At 40.1% G+C, this 21054-nt stretch overlaps 1 protein-coding gene across 2 annotated transcripts; it reads right to left on the bottom strand.

Annotated features, from left to right (window-relative positions):
• Positions 1–341: 341 nt before the first annotated feature.
• On the bottom strand, positions 342–20689 carry LOC134743493 (angiomotin-like protein 2). 2 transcript variants are annotated; one of them, XM_063676942.1, is made up of 17 exons: positions 20550–20689; positions 18647–18822; positions 17421–17575; positions 16781–16985; positions 15991–16172; positions 14826–15018; positions 14540–14689; positions 13806–13914; positions 13374–13519; positions 12865–13004; positions 11760–11948; positions 10988–11122; positions 10307–10431; positions 9830–9940; positions 9030–9115; positions 3258–3476; positions 342–725 (listed from the first exon to the last, which is right to left on the bottom strand). In XM_063676942.1, exons 1-17 carry the CDS (start codon positions 20620–20622, stop codon positions 468–470), a joined length of 2652 nt encoding a protein of 883 aa, XP_063533012.1. In that variant the 5' UTR covers positions 20623–20689; the 3' UTR covers positions 342–467. The 2 variants fall into 2 exon arrangements, with proteins under 2 accessions (XP_063533012.1, XP_063533013.1); XM_063676943.1 differs by lacking the exon at positions 14540–14689.
• Between the last annotated feature and the right edge of the window lie 365 nt (positions 20690–21054).

Below are 21054 nucleotides of genomic sequence, written 5' to 3' on the forward strand. Positions count from 1 at the left end.
TTGGAGCAAGTAATTTTGGCTGTCAAAGAAGAATTGTGCTATATACTCGCGCGCAACATCTTGTGGGTTATAAATACTTATGGTATTTTTTATACAGTTCAAGGGACAAGCCAAGCAGAGTGACAATTGTTGATAGAAAATGCCAATCAAAAGTGAAATAATAAATAATGTATGGAAATGATCATGTCACGTGTGACTTTTTTGTTGCATCGGTCATCTTGATACATTTTTTTCTATTCGATCGGCGTTTGCCGATGTACGATTAATTGTTATCCTGGCTAGGCCCCCAGCGGCCCAGTTCGATTCGGAAACGTGGCAGAAGGTAAAATGGTATTATATATGGACGGTATTATGTTAGGAGCACTAAATGCCGATAAAATTCACAACCAGAAATTAGGCTCTACTAAGTGTGCTTTCGTCAAAAACAAGTCTACCCAAGACGTTATTAAAAGACACATACTCAATGACTAGAACTGAATTCGATAATGATGCGTCCGTTTGTTATCCTTCGCTGACTCAGCGGAGCGACGCCGCGCCGCCGCGTACACCGCGAGCTTCGACGGCGACGGCAGACTCGAGTCCCGGGGCCGCACGAGGGACTCGCGAGACTCGGCCGCTGGCAGCGAGGCCGACGTGGGCACGGAGGGAAGCTTGCGAACGGTATCGTAGGGAAGTGGTGAGCTGCGGGAGGCCGTGGAGGCGATTGAGCCGGAGCCGTCAGAGTCCTGAAAAGTATAGTTTTAAGTAACGATGATGAGTCTGTATGACGAATTTTTTTAGAGGAATCGGCTCTAAAGTGATGGATCTCAAAGACTCTAAGAGTCTTTAAATGCACCTATTTGATGTGCCTAATTAAACCAACGATTTAAACTAGAATTCTCCTGTGACACAAACAAATTCAATGATGACGAGTAAAACGGGTCGCTCGGGTCTTTCGCGTACATCCCACATGGAAGTCGGTTTTTTTTTCTTAAAAAATATCTTTTATTTAGTAATGATAGTTTAAAATTAAAGGAAGGACTTGATGACGATATCGATGACGACGTGTTCGATCGGTCACGGTCGAAGCCTCGTAGGCTCGCGGGTGCAGCTAGATGATGAATTCTCTAAATGCAACGAAATATTATGTCAAACGATATTCAACCTAAATAACGTGAGTGACCCTAACATCACGGTGTCCACGGTTTACTGATCCGTGCTTAATTTCCTGTCGTTAAGTGTTAGTTTCACAAAATTAATTAGAAACGAAACAGTTTCATACAGTTCATACATTAGTAGGTATTTGTGTACCTACACAGTGGTCTAGTTTATCACTCGAATCGCTACAAAAACATTTTATTTTAGACAAGCCAATGATTATGATATGGGATTTGGCTTCGCGCATTAATTCGATAAAAAGCTAATTTCCTGTACCTATAGTTAAATTCTGTGTCGAACGCTTGAAAAGCCTGTAGCTTCATTGATTTATTGAATCAGACCAACTGCGCTATTAAATACTTATGGTACCTAAGTACCTAATAATACGTAGAGTACTACGTCGCAGCTACTGTACCTATTGAATTGGGAAAAAACAGGATGCGACATGCAGGTTCTGCCAGGAGTCAGAGGAGACTGCAATGCACATTCTCTGTTCCTGTGGACCACTAATGTCAAAAAGAAGTATCCACTTAGGGCGGCACATACTGCAACCTTATGAGGTACAGAACATTACGGCCCAAAGAATCTGGAATTTTCTGGACTCAACGGGCATTAGTAACGAACTTTAAAGGGCCATCACAATAGATCACTGCTTGGTCGACGTGACACTCACAGGCCCACAACACCCCAACAATAATAATAATAAATACTGTACCTACAGTAATTTGGTTAATCTTCAATTATTGTGATGTTGACTAGGCTATAAAAAGGAAGATAGCCCAGTTTATTAACACAGCTAACATTATATTTTACGAGCATTCTTGCATTGCGTGCCGATAACGCAAAAATGGCCATTAGACATATTACAGAACACCGTTATAAATAATAATTGGATTTAGATATAATTGTTTTAGACACAACAAAATGGCATTGCCTAACGAAATGTATGTATACATCCAATATGTCCATCGACTGTTTATGTGCGAAATTGCGTACCTATCTTATTAGTACATACCTAAGTATTCTAAAACAAATGATAACGTTCCAACCGCTAATTACGAGTATCATTAAAAATCAAGCAATGCGGACTGGCATAGCTTACATCGCTCGTCCATTGTTAATACAGTACGAATGCTTTATACCTATCTTGTCAACTGCAGGTACATATGTACCCTCACTAAGTGTATGTGCATGTTGTTTACCGGACGTTTCAATCGGCGAGATTGCTTCCGAAATGGATGCGAGCCGGGCATGTGGGCCTTATCTTATCTTAATCTGTTTTGCCTACGGAATGCGGCAGTGAATGACCGCGCCACGTGATTTTATTGATTGTTTATACACATGCGTTTCGTAGGTACATTTGCGTCTAATCAATGGCAGGTATGTGAAGGAAATTCCGAGATTTGTGGAATTTGTACCCTTGGCAACAGGAATGTAAATGTGAAGTCCTGCTGCTCTAGAAACAGAAGTTAGTGTCCGTCCGAAGTTTCGGTTTCGGCAGGTTTCGGCATAAAAATCTTGTTACGGCCAAAAAACTGCCGAACCGTACGGACGCGTCGAAACATACTTTTGGGTCGCGTTTGGCTAGTTTCCTATAGTGATAAGTGATCGATAGTCTTTGGAGGCTGATCGGCAACGCGCAGTAGCACCCCTCGAGTTGCAGGCGTCAATAGGCTGCGGTGACCGCTTATAAAAAACGTTTTTTTTTATAAGAATTATAGATCAAGTTTGGGATTCAAGTTTGGGCGGGGTGGCCTAGGGGTTCATGGCGTTAGCCGCGATAGCTAAAGACGCCGGTTCGAATCCGGCCTTCACCACTGGAGGGCTTCGTCACTTTTTCTTTAATATATGACATCTATTACAGTTTTTAAGAATTATAGATGTTTTACTGTTCGTCAGCTGGAGGTAGGAGTTCTAGCTTCGGGTCTGCTGCGAGACGCGGCCCGGTTATTCAAGCAGGACATACCTTCCTATTCTCTCTCTGCGTTCTAGCCGGTCGTATCTGGTGGTTCTGGACGAGGGTTTACTTGGTGGACGCGGCAGGGCAGACGGCGGGGGCGCAAGGCTGGATGAACGGGTTTTCCTGTGAGACCCTAACATGTCTCTCAAGCAGGACATACCTTCCTGTTGTTCGTGTGTTCCAGCCGGTCGTATCTCGTAGTTCTGGCCGAGGGTTTCCTTGGTGGACGCGGCAGGGCAGACGGCGGGGGCGGTAGGCTGGATGAACGGGTTTGCTGCGAAGCCCGGCCCTGTCTCTCGAGCAGCAGGGCTTCTTCGCCGCGGCCATTAGTGCCGCGAGCTCCAACCGTGCCCAAGCCGGGGAAGCAGCAGAGCCCGCGCTGTAAACATAGCAATAAGAAGGAAGTTAACATTGAGATACCTATTTTATCATTTTGCCTGCACTGTGAGCTCTTGCCTAGTTGCTTGGCCCCGAGATCCATATCTACTATGCAAGATCTCAAATCTTATTTAGATTCTTCATTGACTCTTAAAATTGTATGTAGTGAATATTGTATGTATTGTATTGTATTGTTGTAGTGTATTGTATTGTATTGAATTGATGTAGTTGTAATTGTATGTACAATTTATTGGAGTTGATTCTGAATTTAAATTAAGTAGAAGTTTACTTTTCTTGTATTGTGCACATTAAATAGGAAGAGGCTGTGCGGAAAGAAGAGTCGTAGAATGTATGGTTCCCATATATTTCACGACGCTTCTCTTTCAGCACAGACTCTACCTAATTGCATAGAACTCAAATATATGATAATCAGTTTCACTAAACATCTTCTCGAATTAAGCAACAATGATTAGGAAACGTTATCGTGTTAATCTACCACAATGGAACAATGGGAGCACAGTCAAACACAAACTCAATTAAAAGTAATTAGTAATTCTTACCTCATTAAGGAAGCGGCTGAAGAAAGTTATAACACGGTCACTCTCAATTTGATGCGGAGTTAAACCTTCATAATTATAGGCTTTATTTTGAGAACTTGCATGCAATTTACGTTACATTGCTGACTACTAAGGTTAACTGCATTCAAAATGTTTATCAGATACCGCAATGTAATGAGAATTGCATGCAAGTTCTTGCTAGTCTAAACCTCGCTTTCTCTTAAATAGGTTGCACTGACTGAACCGCACACTTATTTTTTTTACTTCTAGCTAAAATTATAATTTTTTTTGATTTAAATAAGTTATTAATTTATAAATAAATAATAATAAAAAATTACGCATTATACCACGTAAAATACACATCCTGACGTCCTCGAGTGTGTGGTTTTATAAATAAAAGGTTTAACAGCTACCAGGCTTATATCGCCAGTAGATGCATCGGCACCCATTATAGGTATATGCTGATCTCCGTGCTCTGCTACACTTAGTTACTTCCGAAACCCAAATACATGAACGCGAGATTTTTTTTTATACTGTCCCGTGAACCAGGGTATAAAAAACACACATTGTTAATAAATGCTCTAACCTCCTAAGGCCCAAGGTCCTACCCATAGGACTTCTTCAGTTCCATGAAATTTAAATCATATTCAATTAAAACAGAGTTGCATTTACTTGGTTTCGTTCAATTTTCAAACAAATCATAATCAACTCTATTCCCTGCACTATAGATTCATTTCAATAGCAAATTTATGATTTTCATTTGTTTCATGGCTGGGCCTCAGGCTCATGTCGAATGAATATACCTAACTTGTTATAACTGCCACAAATAGCCAGCTGTTCCTTATATAGTCATGGTTTCAAAGTGTGACCCGGAGTCATCCCAATGGCAAATAAGTAATTCACCCGCCGTACTTTGACATAGTTTAGTTTTCATTGCGTTGAAACGTTTGGAACATACCTTCGGCTAAAACTCGAAGCGATCGCATTGTTGTAGTAGCGTTATATCAAACTGGGTGACTGGCATATAATAGGTTTGTGTCAGCTCGGAACAAAAGCACACATTAATTTATGTTAATAAAGCTCACACGGTGTATAATATAAACTCGGTTTTGCGTATTATTGCGCGAAAGAGTCATTTTGGATAATGGAACTTTCTCAAGACCCTGGGTTCAAACATCTTTCAACTTGAGCTCAATCTAGGTTAGGAAGCCATAAAGAAAACCACAACAAACAAAACATGTTTTTTTATTCTAATACATGCGTTTTATAAAAATACGACAAAATACAGTGATTACAAAATATCTTATAAAAATATTTTATTATATACAATCTAGCATTTTAGTAAAATATTAGTATCTATAATTCTTATTTTAAGCCTCTTAACCCTTAAATGCATGATTTTTTGTATAACTTTTTAATAAATTGAAATAGATGTGTCATGCTGTATAAAAGTAATAAATGTGATTTTGGATAGCTGCATATTGAGCCACGGACCATCAAATATACGATGCATATATACATCATTATGCATTTAAGGGTTAAGCGATGCTTCCTCTTTAGATAAGGCGTTTTATTGTAACAATTATTTTACAATCTGATTGATTCACACCGTTTTGCTTATATATACCATAATTTTAGCTTTAAAATGTTAAAGGCAAAAAAGGTATCAAACAAAAGTTATATCACTCAAAACTGTAGGTGTTATCTTAAGGCTTGGGAAATAAATAGTTTAGTTTTTTTTTTTTCTCGGGAACTCAGTTACAATGAGATGAACCGAGGATGACATGATAATTTTCTGCTTTTAATTTTATGAACATTGTGTAACCAATTGTGGACCAAGCTAACTCTGCGAGCCATTTGCAATGTCAAATGTCATAAATTGACGAATTTTTTCTATCCAAGTCGGTGCAGAGTTAGCTTCCACGAACTCTAGCAATGTCACTCACAGCTCGGATCTAATCATATAATTATGAAGTCGACATTTTTTAATATCGGCCTTGGATCACCTCACATTAAATTGTAACCCAAAGTTTAATATAAATACGATAATCTTAAATCAAAAAAACCCACGCATGTTAACTTAATTTACAAAACACGAGTCCAAAATATAACAATGTTATTCTAACTTTGGCATAATTTTGTGACATCACGCTTCACGCATCACGTTCAGACAACTCGAAATCATCTAAAAATAAAGTTTGCCATAGCGTACATATCTGGCAAACTTCGCTATATAACTTAGTTGCCAATACAAAGCATGGCTAAAGCATAAGGTCTGCTGAGGCATATACGCCAACTATCATCTATAAAAATATTATAAGAATGTTCAGATGGCAAGGTTTAAAGATATTATCACCATGGCGCACATACTTTATTCAAGCTAGGCTTATTACATCTACGCGGTCGACGGGTACTTTTTGTAGGGAGGCCGATCAACAGGAACTTAGCATCCTAACCTAACAGCAGTTTTTCGTTCCACGTAACCAATCAGGACATCGTTACCAATACCTATACTTAAAAATAAGAATCAATATACTCGCACAATCGACATTTCTAGTAGAGTGTGTGATAATTAATAATATCAAAAAAAAAATATTTTTGGCAATTCGATTGTTGTTTAAGGTACATTTTAAGAATTGTCAACGATGTTCTGTTATTTCGTGAAACGGAAAACTCAACCATCGGAATCCATGGTACACCGGCCTCCTGTCGAAAGTGACCTGAAAAAGTGCCGATGTAGTAGGCACTTACGCTTACGGTGGAAGTGCATTAGGCTTTACACTGGTGCCGCATTCGCATATGGATGGACATGCTTAACGCTGTCTCGCTTGCACACCTTCACCGCATCCGGTTGCGGCACCAGTATGATAACCGCGATACTCGTAACACTTACCTGCCTTGTTTAATGGTACAGTCGAAGTCAAAGATAATATATCTATTTTAAACTTTTGCACCTTATAACTGGTTTGTAATCTTTGACGTCGCCTGTACTAGCCCCAACAGACCTCATATCGCACAACGTCGAGACTAGGGTGCAGATTAGTGGAGATGACTACTAATTATCATTTTAGAGATTCTAATAACAATATTGGCACTTATCAGACCATCTCTGCTGTATCTACAAATAAGATTCAATTCACAAGTGCTTCTTAGTAACGAGAGTTTTACTAATAAAACAGCAAAAATTGTTAAGTATAGTATCTGTAAAAAATATCATTAAATCACGAATGGTCATTTGGCACTTGATTGTTATAAAAAAATTGCTCATAATTCGGCACTTTCGCAAGAGTGCGGCTTTGTACTACGAATTACAAACGTGCAATGAACGATTGTGCGACTAATAGACGGAACGGCTCTGCGACGAACGTTTGTTCAAATAGACAGAAGTGCTATGCGACGAACGTTTGTTCAAATAGACAGAACGGCTCTGCGACGAACGTTTGTTCAAATAGACAGAACGGCTCTGCTACGAACGTTTGTTCAAATAGACAGAACGGCTCTGCGACGAACGATTTTTCAAATAGACAGAACGGCTTTGCGACGAACGTTTGTTCAAACTACCGGAAGCGCGATAAACGCTGCCGCACAATCGTTCATCGCACGTTTGTAATTCGACGTTCAAAGTCGCACTCCTTTCGCATAGGTAAAAAAATATATTTTATAAAGTGCCTAATTGTATTAAGAATTTGGTAAAAAAGGACCACAAGTTACTCTAAATATCAGCGCTTTTTAAGTATTATTAAATGATGTTCTAACTGATGAAGCATTATGTTAAAAAAGCGTTAAATGACGGTAGCGTCAAGTCTTTTAGAAACACACTGAGCACAAAACAAAGCTGTGACAGTGAAGGAATGTGTTCTCAAGGTACAAAGGAATGTTAGAACTGATTCGATCCGTGAATATTCATTCGAATATTACAAATATTGAAGCTTGGTTGATGAACATTACAAATAAAGTTCAAAATTACATAATAAAAATAATTTAGAAATGGCTCTTAGCCATGATTAAGTTTTAAGTTAATTTCTTCCTATCTTATTGGATAGATATTTTTTTATTTTCTGTATGAAAAAGCTTTTTTAAATAGAATATACCCTTAATGCCAAGTTTTGGCATTATTTGTAAATAGCTGCATTGAATTTGGAATGTGAATGGCGAAAATACTTTCGTCCTCAATTGTACTTATTTCATTGCAAGGGTAAGTTATTGAAACGGGTAAGGGTGGTTTTTCCATCTGTCCAATTTATTTGTCCAATTTCATTGAGTCTCACTCTCTCATTAAGCAAAATGTGAGACAAAGAAATTGCTTAGGTGTAAATATCATCATTCAATTTGAGGCAAAGAAATATGAGTGTGAAACGGCACGCACTTATAGTATTATTTTCAAATGACTAAGTTATTTTTAAGATTCAACCTCAAAAAAAAACAAAGCAAGCCCCCAATTAGATCGTGTCATAGCAGTCATGAAATTACATTTACGAAAATACACGCAATAAAATATTTTTGTTTCAACGATTTTACCATCAGCAAACACTCATATAAAGGAAATTGCTGCATCATAATACATTTTTGTCCTACGCGTAACCTCCAGTATTTTTATAAATTTAGGATTCAAAATCGGTATTAGACATCGACCCATCGCGCCTACATCTTTCTAATTTTGCAAAATAAAAGTAGTTTGTCAAACTATAAAAAAAGTTAAAGGTGCTGATAGACTCGACCATCTCGTAGTGAGCATTCCTGCGAACAGAAGAAGCTAGCGTTCGTCGAATAATTCGCCAAATCTGCCTAGAAAATGCGAATACTTATTCGATGTTCCGCTTTCGAGTGAATGGTCGAGTTTATCGGCACGTTTAGATGGATTGGTAGGGTGGGGGTAGGGTGGGTGGAGGTGCGGGTCAGTAGTAGCCGGGGTGGTCGTCTCGGGGGTCTCGGGGGTCGCGGGGGTCTCGGGGGTCTCGGGGGTCTCGGGGGTCGGACGGCAGCGGCATGTAACTCACGGCGGGCACGGGCGGGCGCTCCAGCCGCGACTCCAGCGCCGCCAGCTGCGACTCCAGCCGCAGCGACGTGCTGTCGAACCCGCAACCTGTCCGGGAAGGGTACAATCAGCTGAACAAATGTCACCTTTGCATACTCATTTTTCGGGGAGATATGTTATAATGAGGACTGATAATTTTGTGCTCACCAATTAAGGTCGAGCGAGTAAGGTCATTACATGTTGATCTTCATTAGTTTCTTTGCATGAAAACATATTATTGACTATTAAGTATTTGAAATTTTTTAGGGTATATGTCAAATGGAAACGCATACTGACATATTTGTTTACATTGTTTGCCATTTTTTTTTTTTTTTTATTTGTTTTTGAACAATAGTTTGTACAAGTATATTATGGCTAATGAAACTGATAGTTTAAATTATAAAACTAGTTTAATAGGTTAAGTGTATAAAAACTGAGCGCATCTCGCCATCAAACGTAACAGTTTGGCGAGAATATAAATGTTTAGTAATTAAGTTGTAAATTAGAATATAAAAAAAAAAAAAAAAAAACCTGTCAGCAAATCACATGCCCCAGATATGTTACTACAAATATTTAAAAAAAGTTATACCTTAAAAATATGGAGTCGATATATTATCGGCCGGTACTGTATATGCAAGAGTAAATAGAAAAGAGCAATAACAAAACTTCGATCTTCGCGATAAGCCTCCCGAGCTCGAGTTCCCGAGCAGCAGCTGAGGATTCAATCGGAATAAACCCAAAAATAAGTGCGAGCTCTAGAGAAAGTTAGAGGTGAGTAGGTACCGCTGCAGTTCTCCTGCGGCGAGTAGTTGCGGCGCGCCAGGTGGCGGTAGCGCGCCGGCACGCCGCCCACGCCCTCCACGCTGGAGAACGACGCGCCGGACGACAGGCCCACTGCAACACATACGAACAACAATCATTACTTTCATTACCTAATAGAACTGGGAAACGAGGTCAATGTTCTAAATAGAAAAAAATATCAACTGTTATAGACTGTAAAGTCATTTAAAAAATGTAGGCGCGACGTGTTATTGTCCCATAGAAAATTTGAATCCCGTGCTTTTTTCTACTGACTATGTTATTTGACCGGCTGTAGTTTCTTGTATCACCGGAAAACGGTTATTTTCGGACTAGATGACGCTGTGAGTCTCTTGCGTCGGTTTACAATGTAACATAACCTCGCATCACATACAAATCTAGCACAATGACGAGACATAATCAGTAGATAGTCATCGTGAAAAAGAACACATTTGACATTACCTAGCTCCTCGCGGCTGGAGTTGTTCCGAAGAGAGGCGCCACTGTCGTAGGCGGCGCTGGTGTGTTTCTGCAGCACTTTGATCATCGCGTCGCGCTCCGCTACCTTCGACTCCAACTCCTTAACCCTGAAAATAATTAACGGTTTTATTCGTTTTATGACTTTGTTAAGAAGTTCTCCTTATTTGTACGTAGGATGTGATCTGTCTTAGGGTGGTATTCCATCTGTACAATTTCTTTGTACTAATGTGTATTGCGTCTTACATTTTGCTTAATGAGAGAAAGAGTGAGACGCAATGACATTGGACAAATAAATTGAACAGGTGTAATACCATCCTTAATAAAAAATATACATCAGTATTCTTCGTGTTGTTGTGTGAGGAGCTTATGTGATAGTGCGATACCTGCCCGCGCAGCATGGTTTCCCCTATCACTAAGTCCGTCACTTTCGCACTCACATACTTGTTAGAACGTGACAGGCATAGTGATAAGCGTACCGTGCTAAGACTTCTGTATACTTGTATGTAATGTACCATAACTTTGTATTTATTAAAACTGGGGAGGGAGTTAAAATTACCCTAATTCCTGATATTATAAATTTATCTTATAAATAAGAATTTTGAGTTAAAAAAATAATGAAACAATTTAAAAATAATTTCTTGTGTTTGTTTGATTTTGATATACCTGCTCTCCAGGTCGGCCAGTTTCTTCTGGGCTAAATGCAGCTCGTCCATGTGTCGGATCTTCTCGCTGCGGGCTTCTGCCATCAGCCGCTCGGACTCCGCCGAGGTCTTCTCTAGAGCAGCTATTTTTGCGTCCCTGTACACATATAAACTAAATTTATTACTAACAGGAATATTAAACAAACAAAAACATTTTTTTTTAAGAATTTTCATAATCGACGACGACGTTATTATAACCAAAGATAGATATAACTCCGTAATAGATGGATACAGTCTAAGGAAAAAACGTGCCTCGAAAATCAAGAAAATTTGATTCTCGTTCAGAGGGCGCTACTAGTTTTGGCCTACAGTCGTATAAATGGCGTTGACGGTTTCGTTTGTTATTTAACAATTTTAACGCATATCAGTGAAAGAACATGGGTCAAAATCATAAAAATAATTAATGCAAATAAAAAAAATCATTTATCTATATTTAAATACATTCTATCGTATTTTTATAAATCTTCATTTTTAGTTTTAAAGTGTGTCGACAGATGGCAGTGAATTTACTGGGGTTACAAAATTTACTATGACAGTACCGCTCTAGTATAAGTTACTCTATGTTATAACTTAAGCTTATGGTATGGATAGCACGTAACTTGATCAGGAATAACATATTAATCGAAACTGTGATTTTCTAAACCCCCCCCCCCCCCCTTCATGGCGACCCTGCCGTTTGCCAAGTAAGAAAGGAAGGCTACGATTGGTGGTTGTATGCGTGGTAAAAGTATTACTTGGGTATCGAAGCAGCGGAAACGGCAGCCTGCCTCAGGGCCGCCTCCTCCAGGTAGCGCTGCTCCCACTTGGCGCACTCTCCCTCCAGCGCGAGCAGTCGTTCGTCTCGCTCCCGCAGCTGCCGGCGCAGCTCCGCCTCGCCGCCCGCGGTGCTCGCGCCGCGCTCGCCGCAGTTGCACTCGCGTTTTCTGGACAAAAACAGTAAATCATGAAGACAGAATAAACATAGAAGTGAATCCAGATTTGCGAAAGGCTCGCCAACTGTTGTAACTAGTTAGAGAAAACTGTACAGCCAGCGCACGAACAAAGCTGTGCCCTGAGATTCCGCTCGGTGAGTTCGCGCCGGTCCGAAGCTTGTTGGAGAGACGCCAACGCACGTTGAAGTTACATAACACGCTTCACATGGCGGCCCTGCCAAATGAGATCAACCTCAATGTCTGTAGTTCTTTCTCGAGCTACACCCTGAGTTTCGGCTCGGTGTTCCCGGCGGTCGGATGCTTGTTGAAAAACTACGCACGTTGTAGTTATATAACTCCACCTCATATGGCGGCCCTGCCAAATGAGACCAACCTCAATGTCTGTAATTCCTTCTCGAACTGTGCCCTGAGTTTCCTCACGGTGTGACCAGGGTCTGAAGCTTGTTAAAGAGACAACACACGCTGTAGTTACATAACACGCTTCACAGACCAACAATATAAGACTAACCTCAATGTCTGTAGTTCCTTCTCGAGTTGTGCCCTGAGTATCCTCACGGTGTGACCACGGTATGAAGCTTATTAAAGAGAACACACGCTGTAGTTACATAACACGCTTCATAGACCAACAATATAAGACCAACCTCAATGTCTGTAGTTCCTTCTCGAGTTGTGCCCTGAGTATCCTCACAGTGTGACCACGGTATGAAGCTTATTAAAGAGAACACACGCTGTAGTTACATAACACGCTTCATAGACCAACAATATAAGACCAACCTCAATGTCTGTAGTTCCTTCTCGAGTTGTGCCCTGAGTATCCTCACGGTGTGACCACGGTATGAAGCTTATTAAAGAGAACACACGCTGTAGTTACATAACACGCTTCATAGACCAACAATATAAGACCAACCTCAATGTCTGTAGTTCCTTCTCGAGTTGTGCCCTGAGTTTTCTCTCGGTGTGTTCGCGGCGGTCCGAAGCTTGTTGGAGAGACGCCAACGCACGTTGAAGGCCCATGACGCGCTCCACGTAGCCGCCTGCATGGCGGCACTAAACAATAATACAAAGCGTTGAAATATTTTACAATGAAACATTATTATTGTTTGTCATTAAGAGTCCGCAGCAAGCTCGGCCGAATTTCACCTTATGGGATCGGAATCGGAACGGAACACTTATGGGATCACTTCGGTCTTGCAAATCAGTTAAATGCGTTTTTCTCAGAGACCGTTTGACGTAGATACCTAAAATTTGAATCAGTTACAGCAATTACCACCACTACTATTGTTTTCTTATTTTAGGGGGAAATTTAGGGGGTTGAGTATGTCGATATGCATACGCAGTTCTTGTAGGGTGAATCGTTGGGCTGCCATCTCTATTACTTGTCTCTCTACCGCGTGCGAGCGAGCGAGACAAACGTACCTCCTCCTCTAGGCGCACGACGTTGGCCTGCGCGTTGGTGAGCGCGGTGTCGAGTATGTCGATATGCGTGCGCTGTTCTTGTAGAGTGGCTCGTTGTGCTGCCATCTCTATCTCTTGTCGCTCTTTACTGCATGCCAGCTCCTTGTCTATAAACAAACAAATATTCATTCAAACATGCATCACATCATTCTGATAAGCTTAAGTGCGTTACGACCACAGGAGGTTGCATACTAAAATCAAAGATACGGTCCACCTCATAACGCGCCGTCGCGGTTTCATCCACAAGTGCGCATGAGTCTGCCTGTCTCCACCAATTTTGATCTCACTTGTACTCTGCCTCTTTTTTCCCACTCATTCCTCCTCTGTTTCTCCATGCATTTTTTCCCTGACATCTCTTCCTCGCATTCTCCTAACTTCTAAAGTACAACTTACTTTGGGCAATGAGCTGAGCGATGAGCATCTCCCTGTTCTGCAGTTCCTTCCGCAGCGCCTCCGCGTTGTTGTTGCCGTCGGCGCGCACGCCCGCCGACAGCAACTCCACCTGCACATATTAAATGTAAATAACACGGCACAGAATGCCCGATTGGCACTACATTGGTCGAAATAAGCTCAATAGTGGCTAAACTGATCCACAAATTCGTGGATCTTGGAAGTCTCCTAATCACCCAAAAGGTCAGACAGGTCTGCCGAACGGCAATAGGGAAGCAAGATTAGCACGAGAGGCGGCATAATAAAGAAAATAAATATGCTGAATTTCAGGTCAGGTATTGAATATGACCCAAGATCGAGAGAGGTGGAAGATTCTGGAAGAGGCCTATACCTCATATAAGGGTTCCGGTGTGATTTTTTTACCCTTACAAATTTAGACTAAGTTTTGCAAATATTTTTTATATTTCATGTTACCCAGAAATAAAAGGCTTTTTTATTTTTATTTGTATATATTGAAATATCTGGGAGAACGAGCTTTGCTCGAAAAACATATAAAAACTCAAAAATGCGCATTTCCCATACACGAGACCTACCTAGATCGATTTCTCGCCCCCGAAAACCCCCATATAGCAAATTTTATCGAAATCGTTAGAGCCGTTTCCGAGATCCCCGAAATATATATACATACATCTATACAAGAATTGCTCGTTTAAAAGTATAAGATATGAATTAGGTACCTGCTGCTTGAGCGCGCGGTTGAGGTCGTGCAGCCGGCGACAGTCGGCTTGCAGGCGCGTGCGCGCGGCTCGCTCGAGCTGCTCCCGGCGGGAACAGGACCCGACTAGCTCCTCGTGAGCGCAGCGGACTTTCTCCACTTCCTCTTCCAACTGGAACAAAATTGTACATTAATTATGGACTGCCAACGGATCGTCTCGACTACAAGATGCATTTAAGACAACTCGCAGTCACCACACATAGGCGCTGCCTAACTAAAAGTTTGCGGGAAGTTTTATAGGTACCGACCTTGTTGGTCTTGGAGACGCGCTCGAGCGCGTCGCCGAGCTGCCTCTTCAGCTGCTGGTTCTCGGCGGCTAGGGCGTCGAGGACGGCCCCGAAGGCGTCGTCCGGCTCCTCCGCGGAGCCCTCGCCGCCGCTGCACCAGCCCGAGGACTCGGAGCCGCCGGGCACGGCGCGCACGCCCGCTGTAGTGCCGACACTGGAGGAACAGTTACCACACTTATCCTAAACTCCAGTGGATGAGGTATAGAAAACATTTTAAGCATTCCTCAAAAAAAATACGTCCTTGAAAAATTCAGATTTTCTTTTTCCTTTTTCTATTGATTAGGGAAACAAACAGCATATATAATTCTTAGCCTAAGAAAGGTAGTTTATAATTACATTAGCCAAAATTGTATCCCCTGAACGTTAATACATACAGTTTTGCTCTGAGAGTGCAACATGTACAACACAATTAAAAGAAAAGAATAGAAAAGAAATAGATCCAAAACATATTGCAAATACATACAATATACAAATGTGTGTAGACTGTAAATTCCAAATGATAATAATAGATTAGATTATTTATTTCGAAATAAAATAGTTCTAACTTAACAAATGAAGAAATATTTTCACAGCAGAATACTGTTTTACTATGCAATTACCTAGTTTTTTTGCTGTGCAATTAGTTTTTAGGTTAGGTTAGTATTTTTTTGCTGATCGTTTAATACTAGCCATTGCAGACTAAATTAGTATTAGATGGAAATTGAGGACAAGGAAGGCCGACCCTAAGTAAATGGAAACAGGTCTAGCGGGAAGGAGAAGAAAACTGAATTAGTATAAAGCAACAGTCGAAAACTCTAACATTATCATCTTTGTATGCTGATTAAAGTCTAAAGGAACCCGAGATTAGCTACACTGGGTTACCTGTGTATGTATACTGTGAACTACCGTGAACATAGAAATTCCAAAACTTTGTCCCTCTTAACATATTAAATATATTAATAACGGGTCATTCACGTATTTTAAGTCGAAAAACGCTCGACATGTTTCACTCCGTACCGAGGAGTCCCTCTTGCCCTATGAAGAGACGAAATAAGAATACACGAAATTTTGAAGTGAACCTTCCAATCATGAGGTGAATACTAGGCTTGCCACTGCCATCTCTTTGACCAAGTGTTTGAGGACTTACCCAGTAAGGTCCGGCTGCGACCGACTCAAGCTAAGCTTCTCCTTGCTAAGCTTGTTGGGTTTGCCCTTCGGTTTTCGTTCGGCGGGCCCGCGCTCCGCGCTTGGCGTGCCGGCCACCTCTTTGGCCAGATGTTTGAGGACTGATGATTGGTTGAGAAAGTCATCAGGGATCTCGGTTATTTCCTGTGAAGTAAAAAAATCTAAGATTTAGTAAGTAACATACGAGGTGTGAGAAATCGTAGGAGAGCCCAGATTGCCCTTCCCATCCCTGGTGTACACAACCCTCCCGTTTAGGGTTATTTTCCCCATGTTTTCATTAGCAAACTGTAGAAGATCTTGCGTGAATATGATGACGCCAAATATTCAGTCTTCACATCAGTAGGAATCATAAGCTTATAAGGGCATTTTTTACCACAAAGTCTTTGTCGCTTACCATAAGGACGAGATTTGTTTGTATCTTTTTACGAATAACCTGTCAAAGCGTCTTTATGGCAAGTGACAAAGTGGGACGTTTTGCAGGCCGCGGACACATAATAAATGCATTAAAAAAAACTTATATTTTCCTACCTACCTCCTCGACCTAGTCAGTTTAACCTATTGGTTAAATAACCCATTATTTAACCATTAGGTTAAACTGACTAGATTAAGGAGGTAGGTAGGAAAATATATGGTTATTTTTAATGCACCCCACCCATCCAACCCATCTAACAGCTCCGAAATACAATATTGCTATCTATTGAGATTAGACTAAGCTAAAAATGTAGTAATATTAACAAAACTATTATACTAACCTGAACGGAATGATCGGGTGGACTAGTGTAGATCCTCTGCCCACCAATATCAATGTAGTTGGCCGTGGTGGTGACAGCTTGTTCCTTGTGTACCTTGGGTAGTGGTATGCCGCTGGGCTTCTTAGCTTCAGCCTTCTTTAACGTATGGTATGGCGAGGATTGAGTTGTGGTGTGCTTCACTTCGCTGCTGGTTCGTTCGTGTTCTCTGTGGAATGTTAATTTGTTAGTTTCATTGAGAAACAAGTTTTGTGCGAACGAACGCAGTCTACCCTCAAACTCGTCCAAAAAGATATTAAGGAGATCTGAGAAAGGATTCGTGTGAGCCCCTATGAATTAGGGCAGGTCCACATAGGGATCGTGTGTGAACTGTAAGGTGCAGTACGTGAGCCCTCAGGTTTTTGACTTGACTGCAACGCGCACGATCCCTATATGTCTCGTGATTTTTATCGTCGAAGATAGAGACAGTAGTTTATATGATTCTGTATAGTGAAAAATATCTCATATATTTTATCACTGGTTTTTTCAGTTATTGAAGACGATTTATGCTGTAACACACCGTTTTATAGTGGGTTCATAGACTGATACGAAACTGACATGGTCTTAATATATAAATACGCTCTATAACAAACCAAGAACTTACCGAATAGGCGTAGGCCTCGCCGGCCATGGGTCGTCTTGGTTGTGTATGATGAGCGTGTTATATGATGAGGATGACACATCGAGAGAGCTCCGGTTACTGTTGCCGCCGCCCACGGACTCCTTCAGAGAGTTGCGGTTGCTGCCGGTCACACTTTCCTGTACAGAATAACATTAGAGTTTAGTACTCATTTGTGAAGAGGTCTATAGCTCTCTTTCTCAATGGGGTTGGCAACTGCAAACCATGTGTTTCTATAGATGTTTGTATAGATGGCGCCAGCATAGGTTTTTCCCGTCTCTGGTTTGGTTCTATGAATTTGGCTTAAAGGGCTCCAGGCTATAAAAGCCCAAAAAAAACAAGAATTTGACACTAATCATAGGACTGACAGGTAAAACCTATGGTGGCGCCATATGTACAATACTTCGACCGGCCAACTCCATTCTCTGGAGATGCCGCCTTAACGCATTCACTGCCAGTGCGAAGTGCCTACGAACTGAAAACCCGCCTAGCGGGTCTCTGGCAGTGAATGAGTTAACGTTGCGAGGGATGATATGCGCGCCAATAGTTATACGAAAGAAGATGCCAAAGTCCGCAAAAAGGGGGACTAAGAGCTGGAAAGTGGACCCCGAGTTCCGAAGTAGTAGGCAATCAGGATAAACGCAAAGGTGTGAAAGGTCAATGAGCATATTCGCCTTTAAAATTGCCAGGACTCATTATCATATTTTGTACAAGAATTGTTGGGGAAAATAGAAGTAATGTTATTGTGATAAGTAACCAATAATCATTCATTTCAACAAATTTTGCTGCGCCAGTATGAAGATGTAAAAATATGTGATGATGATCTATGGTTGAATCAAGTTTTTTTTTTTTTTTATCAAGTTTAGTCACAAGTAATTTACAAAATATACTCTTCTTAAGTATACGTTACAATAAGACGCTGGAGTCACGCAACTTTTCCATTCTGAAAGTTTTATACAGTTACGTTTTACAGTTTGTTGCAAAAACATAATTATATCATATCCAAGGGATCTTTACAGAACAAAGCAGTTAAGAATTTACGTTCAAATGTCAATCTTACTCGTAAAATACCAAAGAGTGCTCAGTGCTTACTTCATACATCGGTTTTGTTACCAAAAAGACCACCATTTTTGCAGTCTACTTCTAGCGTCAAGTTTATCATTTGTTGCTAACTTCTGGACAATCAAATATTATGTAATTGTTTAGATTACCTTTAAGGAATTCCTGTTGTTATTATTATTATTGTTCTGGGTCTGCGTTTCCTGTCCCTGCGGCTCGACGCGTGCAGTGTGTCGCACCACATAGCGCTCCTCGCGGGACAGGTTCTCGTTCGACGTTGAGACATCCGTCTCACTACCGGACAAACTTTGGGGAAACCCACTGGCCACTGAAAGGTAATATAATAAAATTAATACAGATTTTTTGGCAATACCTGACAAGACTCGCTCCAGCATCAAAGTCTAGTAAATAAAGAAGACTGTCAACCCCCATACACCATGATAATCATCAATGTTGTAGATTACATTAAATATTAATCTTACATTTTAGATATTTGCATATGAAAACTGCCACACTACTGCTATTTATTATTTCAAAACATATAAATGGACTTGACTGACTAGTTATAGTCAAAAAGCAGATTTCAAGTACAATAAATGTTAAAACTAGATGGCGCCATTAAATAATATTTCCAATGAAACAAAAAACAAGTTTTTACCACAGAATAACTAATAGTACTACCATACAGAAAATTCACTTCTTCACAAAAGCCAGATTTAGGTATTAAATTATACCTACACTCGCCGCCTGCAAGCAAAATTGAAACTTATAACTTATAACGAACCGTGAATCTTCTTTGCGCGCCGCAGTTTTATGACCGAGCTGCGAGTGTCGGCACGGGGTTGTCACTTGACAAGTTTCTGTACCTATACCTACTGATTTATTATTTTTAAGATAAATATGTAGGAATTACAAACGTAGATTCTGTAAACATACAATTTTTAGCCGGAGATAGTAGTAGTCCGGTCTGATTCTCACGGAAGTAGGTATGCCACAAAGGTACCGTAATATAGTCCGGAAATAAAAAAAAAAACTTTTCTTTATATATATATATAGAAAAAATACACCTGCCCAGGCGGTGCGCCGGCCAAATATACCTAAACTGCGCAGTGACACCCCCCTGTTTTTACATTAGCAAATTGCTAATGTAAAAATTGCTAATAGCAATAGAACACAGTTAAAATTAAATTCCAATAACAAGAAAAGCATGGTTGAAACAAATTCAAGACATATTTTATTAATGAATCTTCCTATTTTCTAGAATTTAATAATCAGGCAGTATACTTTACACAAGCTGAAAAATTAAAATTATTATAGATATCTAACATAGTTTTTAATTTTGTGCATTTTATTGCAAAACAAACATAAAAGCCCTAAAGGTCAAATGGCAACGGGCAGGACACATCTCAAGGTATACAAATAACAGATGGACAACACTAATAACAAGATGGAAAGGACCAGCCAAGAGGGAAGCTGGTAAACCTATCAAATGGTGGACCGATGACATAGTAGAGGTTGCTGGAAAAGACTGGCTGTACAATGCCAAACACAGACATTTATGGAAGAAATGGGAGGAGGCCTATACCCAAACGGAATCCATGCCTGAACAAAGGAGAAAAATCAACGGAGCAAGCATATTTTAACGATATTTAAAATTAAAATGTAAATAAATAATTTGTAAGTTATGGAAATAAAGAGGCTATAATAATCTAACATAGTTTGCACAAATGGCCTGATTAGTTACAGATGTATATTCATAAAATTAAAGTAAACATCCCAAAAATATAAAAGTAAGCTCATGATAAAGAAGTCAGATTGGCATTTAAAGGTGAAAGTCAACAAGAAATATTTAAGCGCATGATGCAATTTTCACTACCTTTGTCATAATCTTTGGCATAATTCTACAAAGAAGCAGATGATACAGTCTAAACCGACAGTAAACACAGTGAAGTGCCTTTGTAATTCAGACAGCAAGGACATTCAAGATCATATCAATTCCATGATCCAAAACTCGAGAATCTTGTTTATACAGTTACAAAATAACATTACACACACCAGTGGGTTTCTGTGCCCTCGGAATGTTCTTCGTAAACGAAAGGAATCGTCCGGTTGGTCGCATGGACCCCATTATACCTCTGTGCAGTGAACAACAGATTTCAATACAAAATCATATTGCACTGCATCTAAACTCGTCTTTAACGCACACCGCTTCTCTCAAACGTTATCCATTTAGTATCTGAAAGCGAAATAAGTTACGCTAGTATAATAAACATCGTTGAAGAGCATAGAAATAAAACACAATAAGAAGCAAAACGTCTGGACAACGATGTCACATAACATAGTGATTATTTATAGTTTTCAAGTAAATTTTAGCACTGTTCTCAAAAGGATAGCAATGAATAGACAGTCATATGTATAAGAAACACTCACAACGATTTTAAGAGCAAAAATAAGCTTAAAATTGGTATCACATTGACTATATAAACTTTTGATGGATGGGGTCAGGGCAATTATTAGTGATACCAATCACAAATTCTATTTTTCTACTAAAATAAAATAT

The sequence above is a fragment of the Cydia strobilella genome, chromosome 8 (genome assembly GCF_947568885.1).
Source record: "Cydia strobilella chromosome 8, ilCydStro3.1, whole genome shotgun sequence".
In the NCBI taxonomy this organism is placed as follows: domain Eukaryota; kingdom Metazoa; phylum Arthropoda; class Insecta; order Lepidoptera; family Tortricidae; genus Cydia; species Cydia strobilella.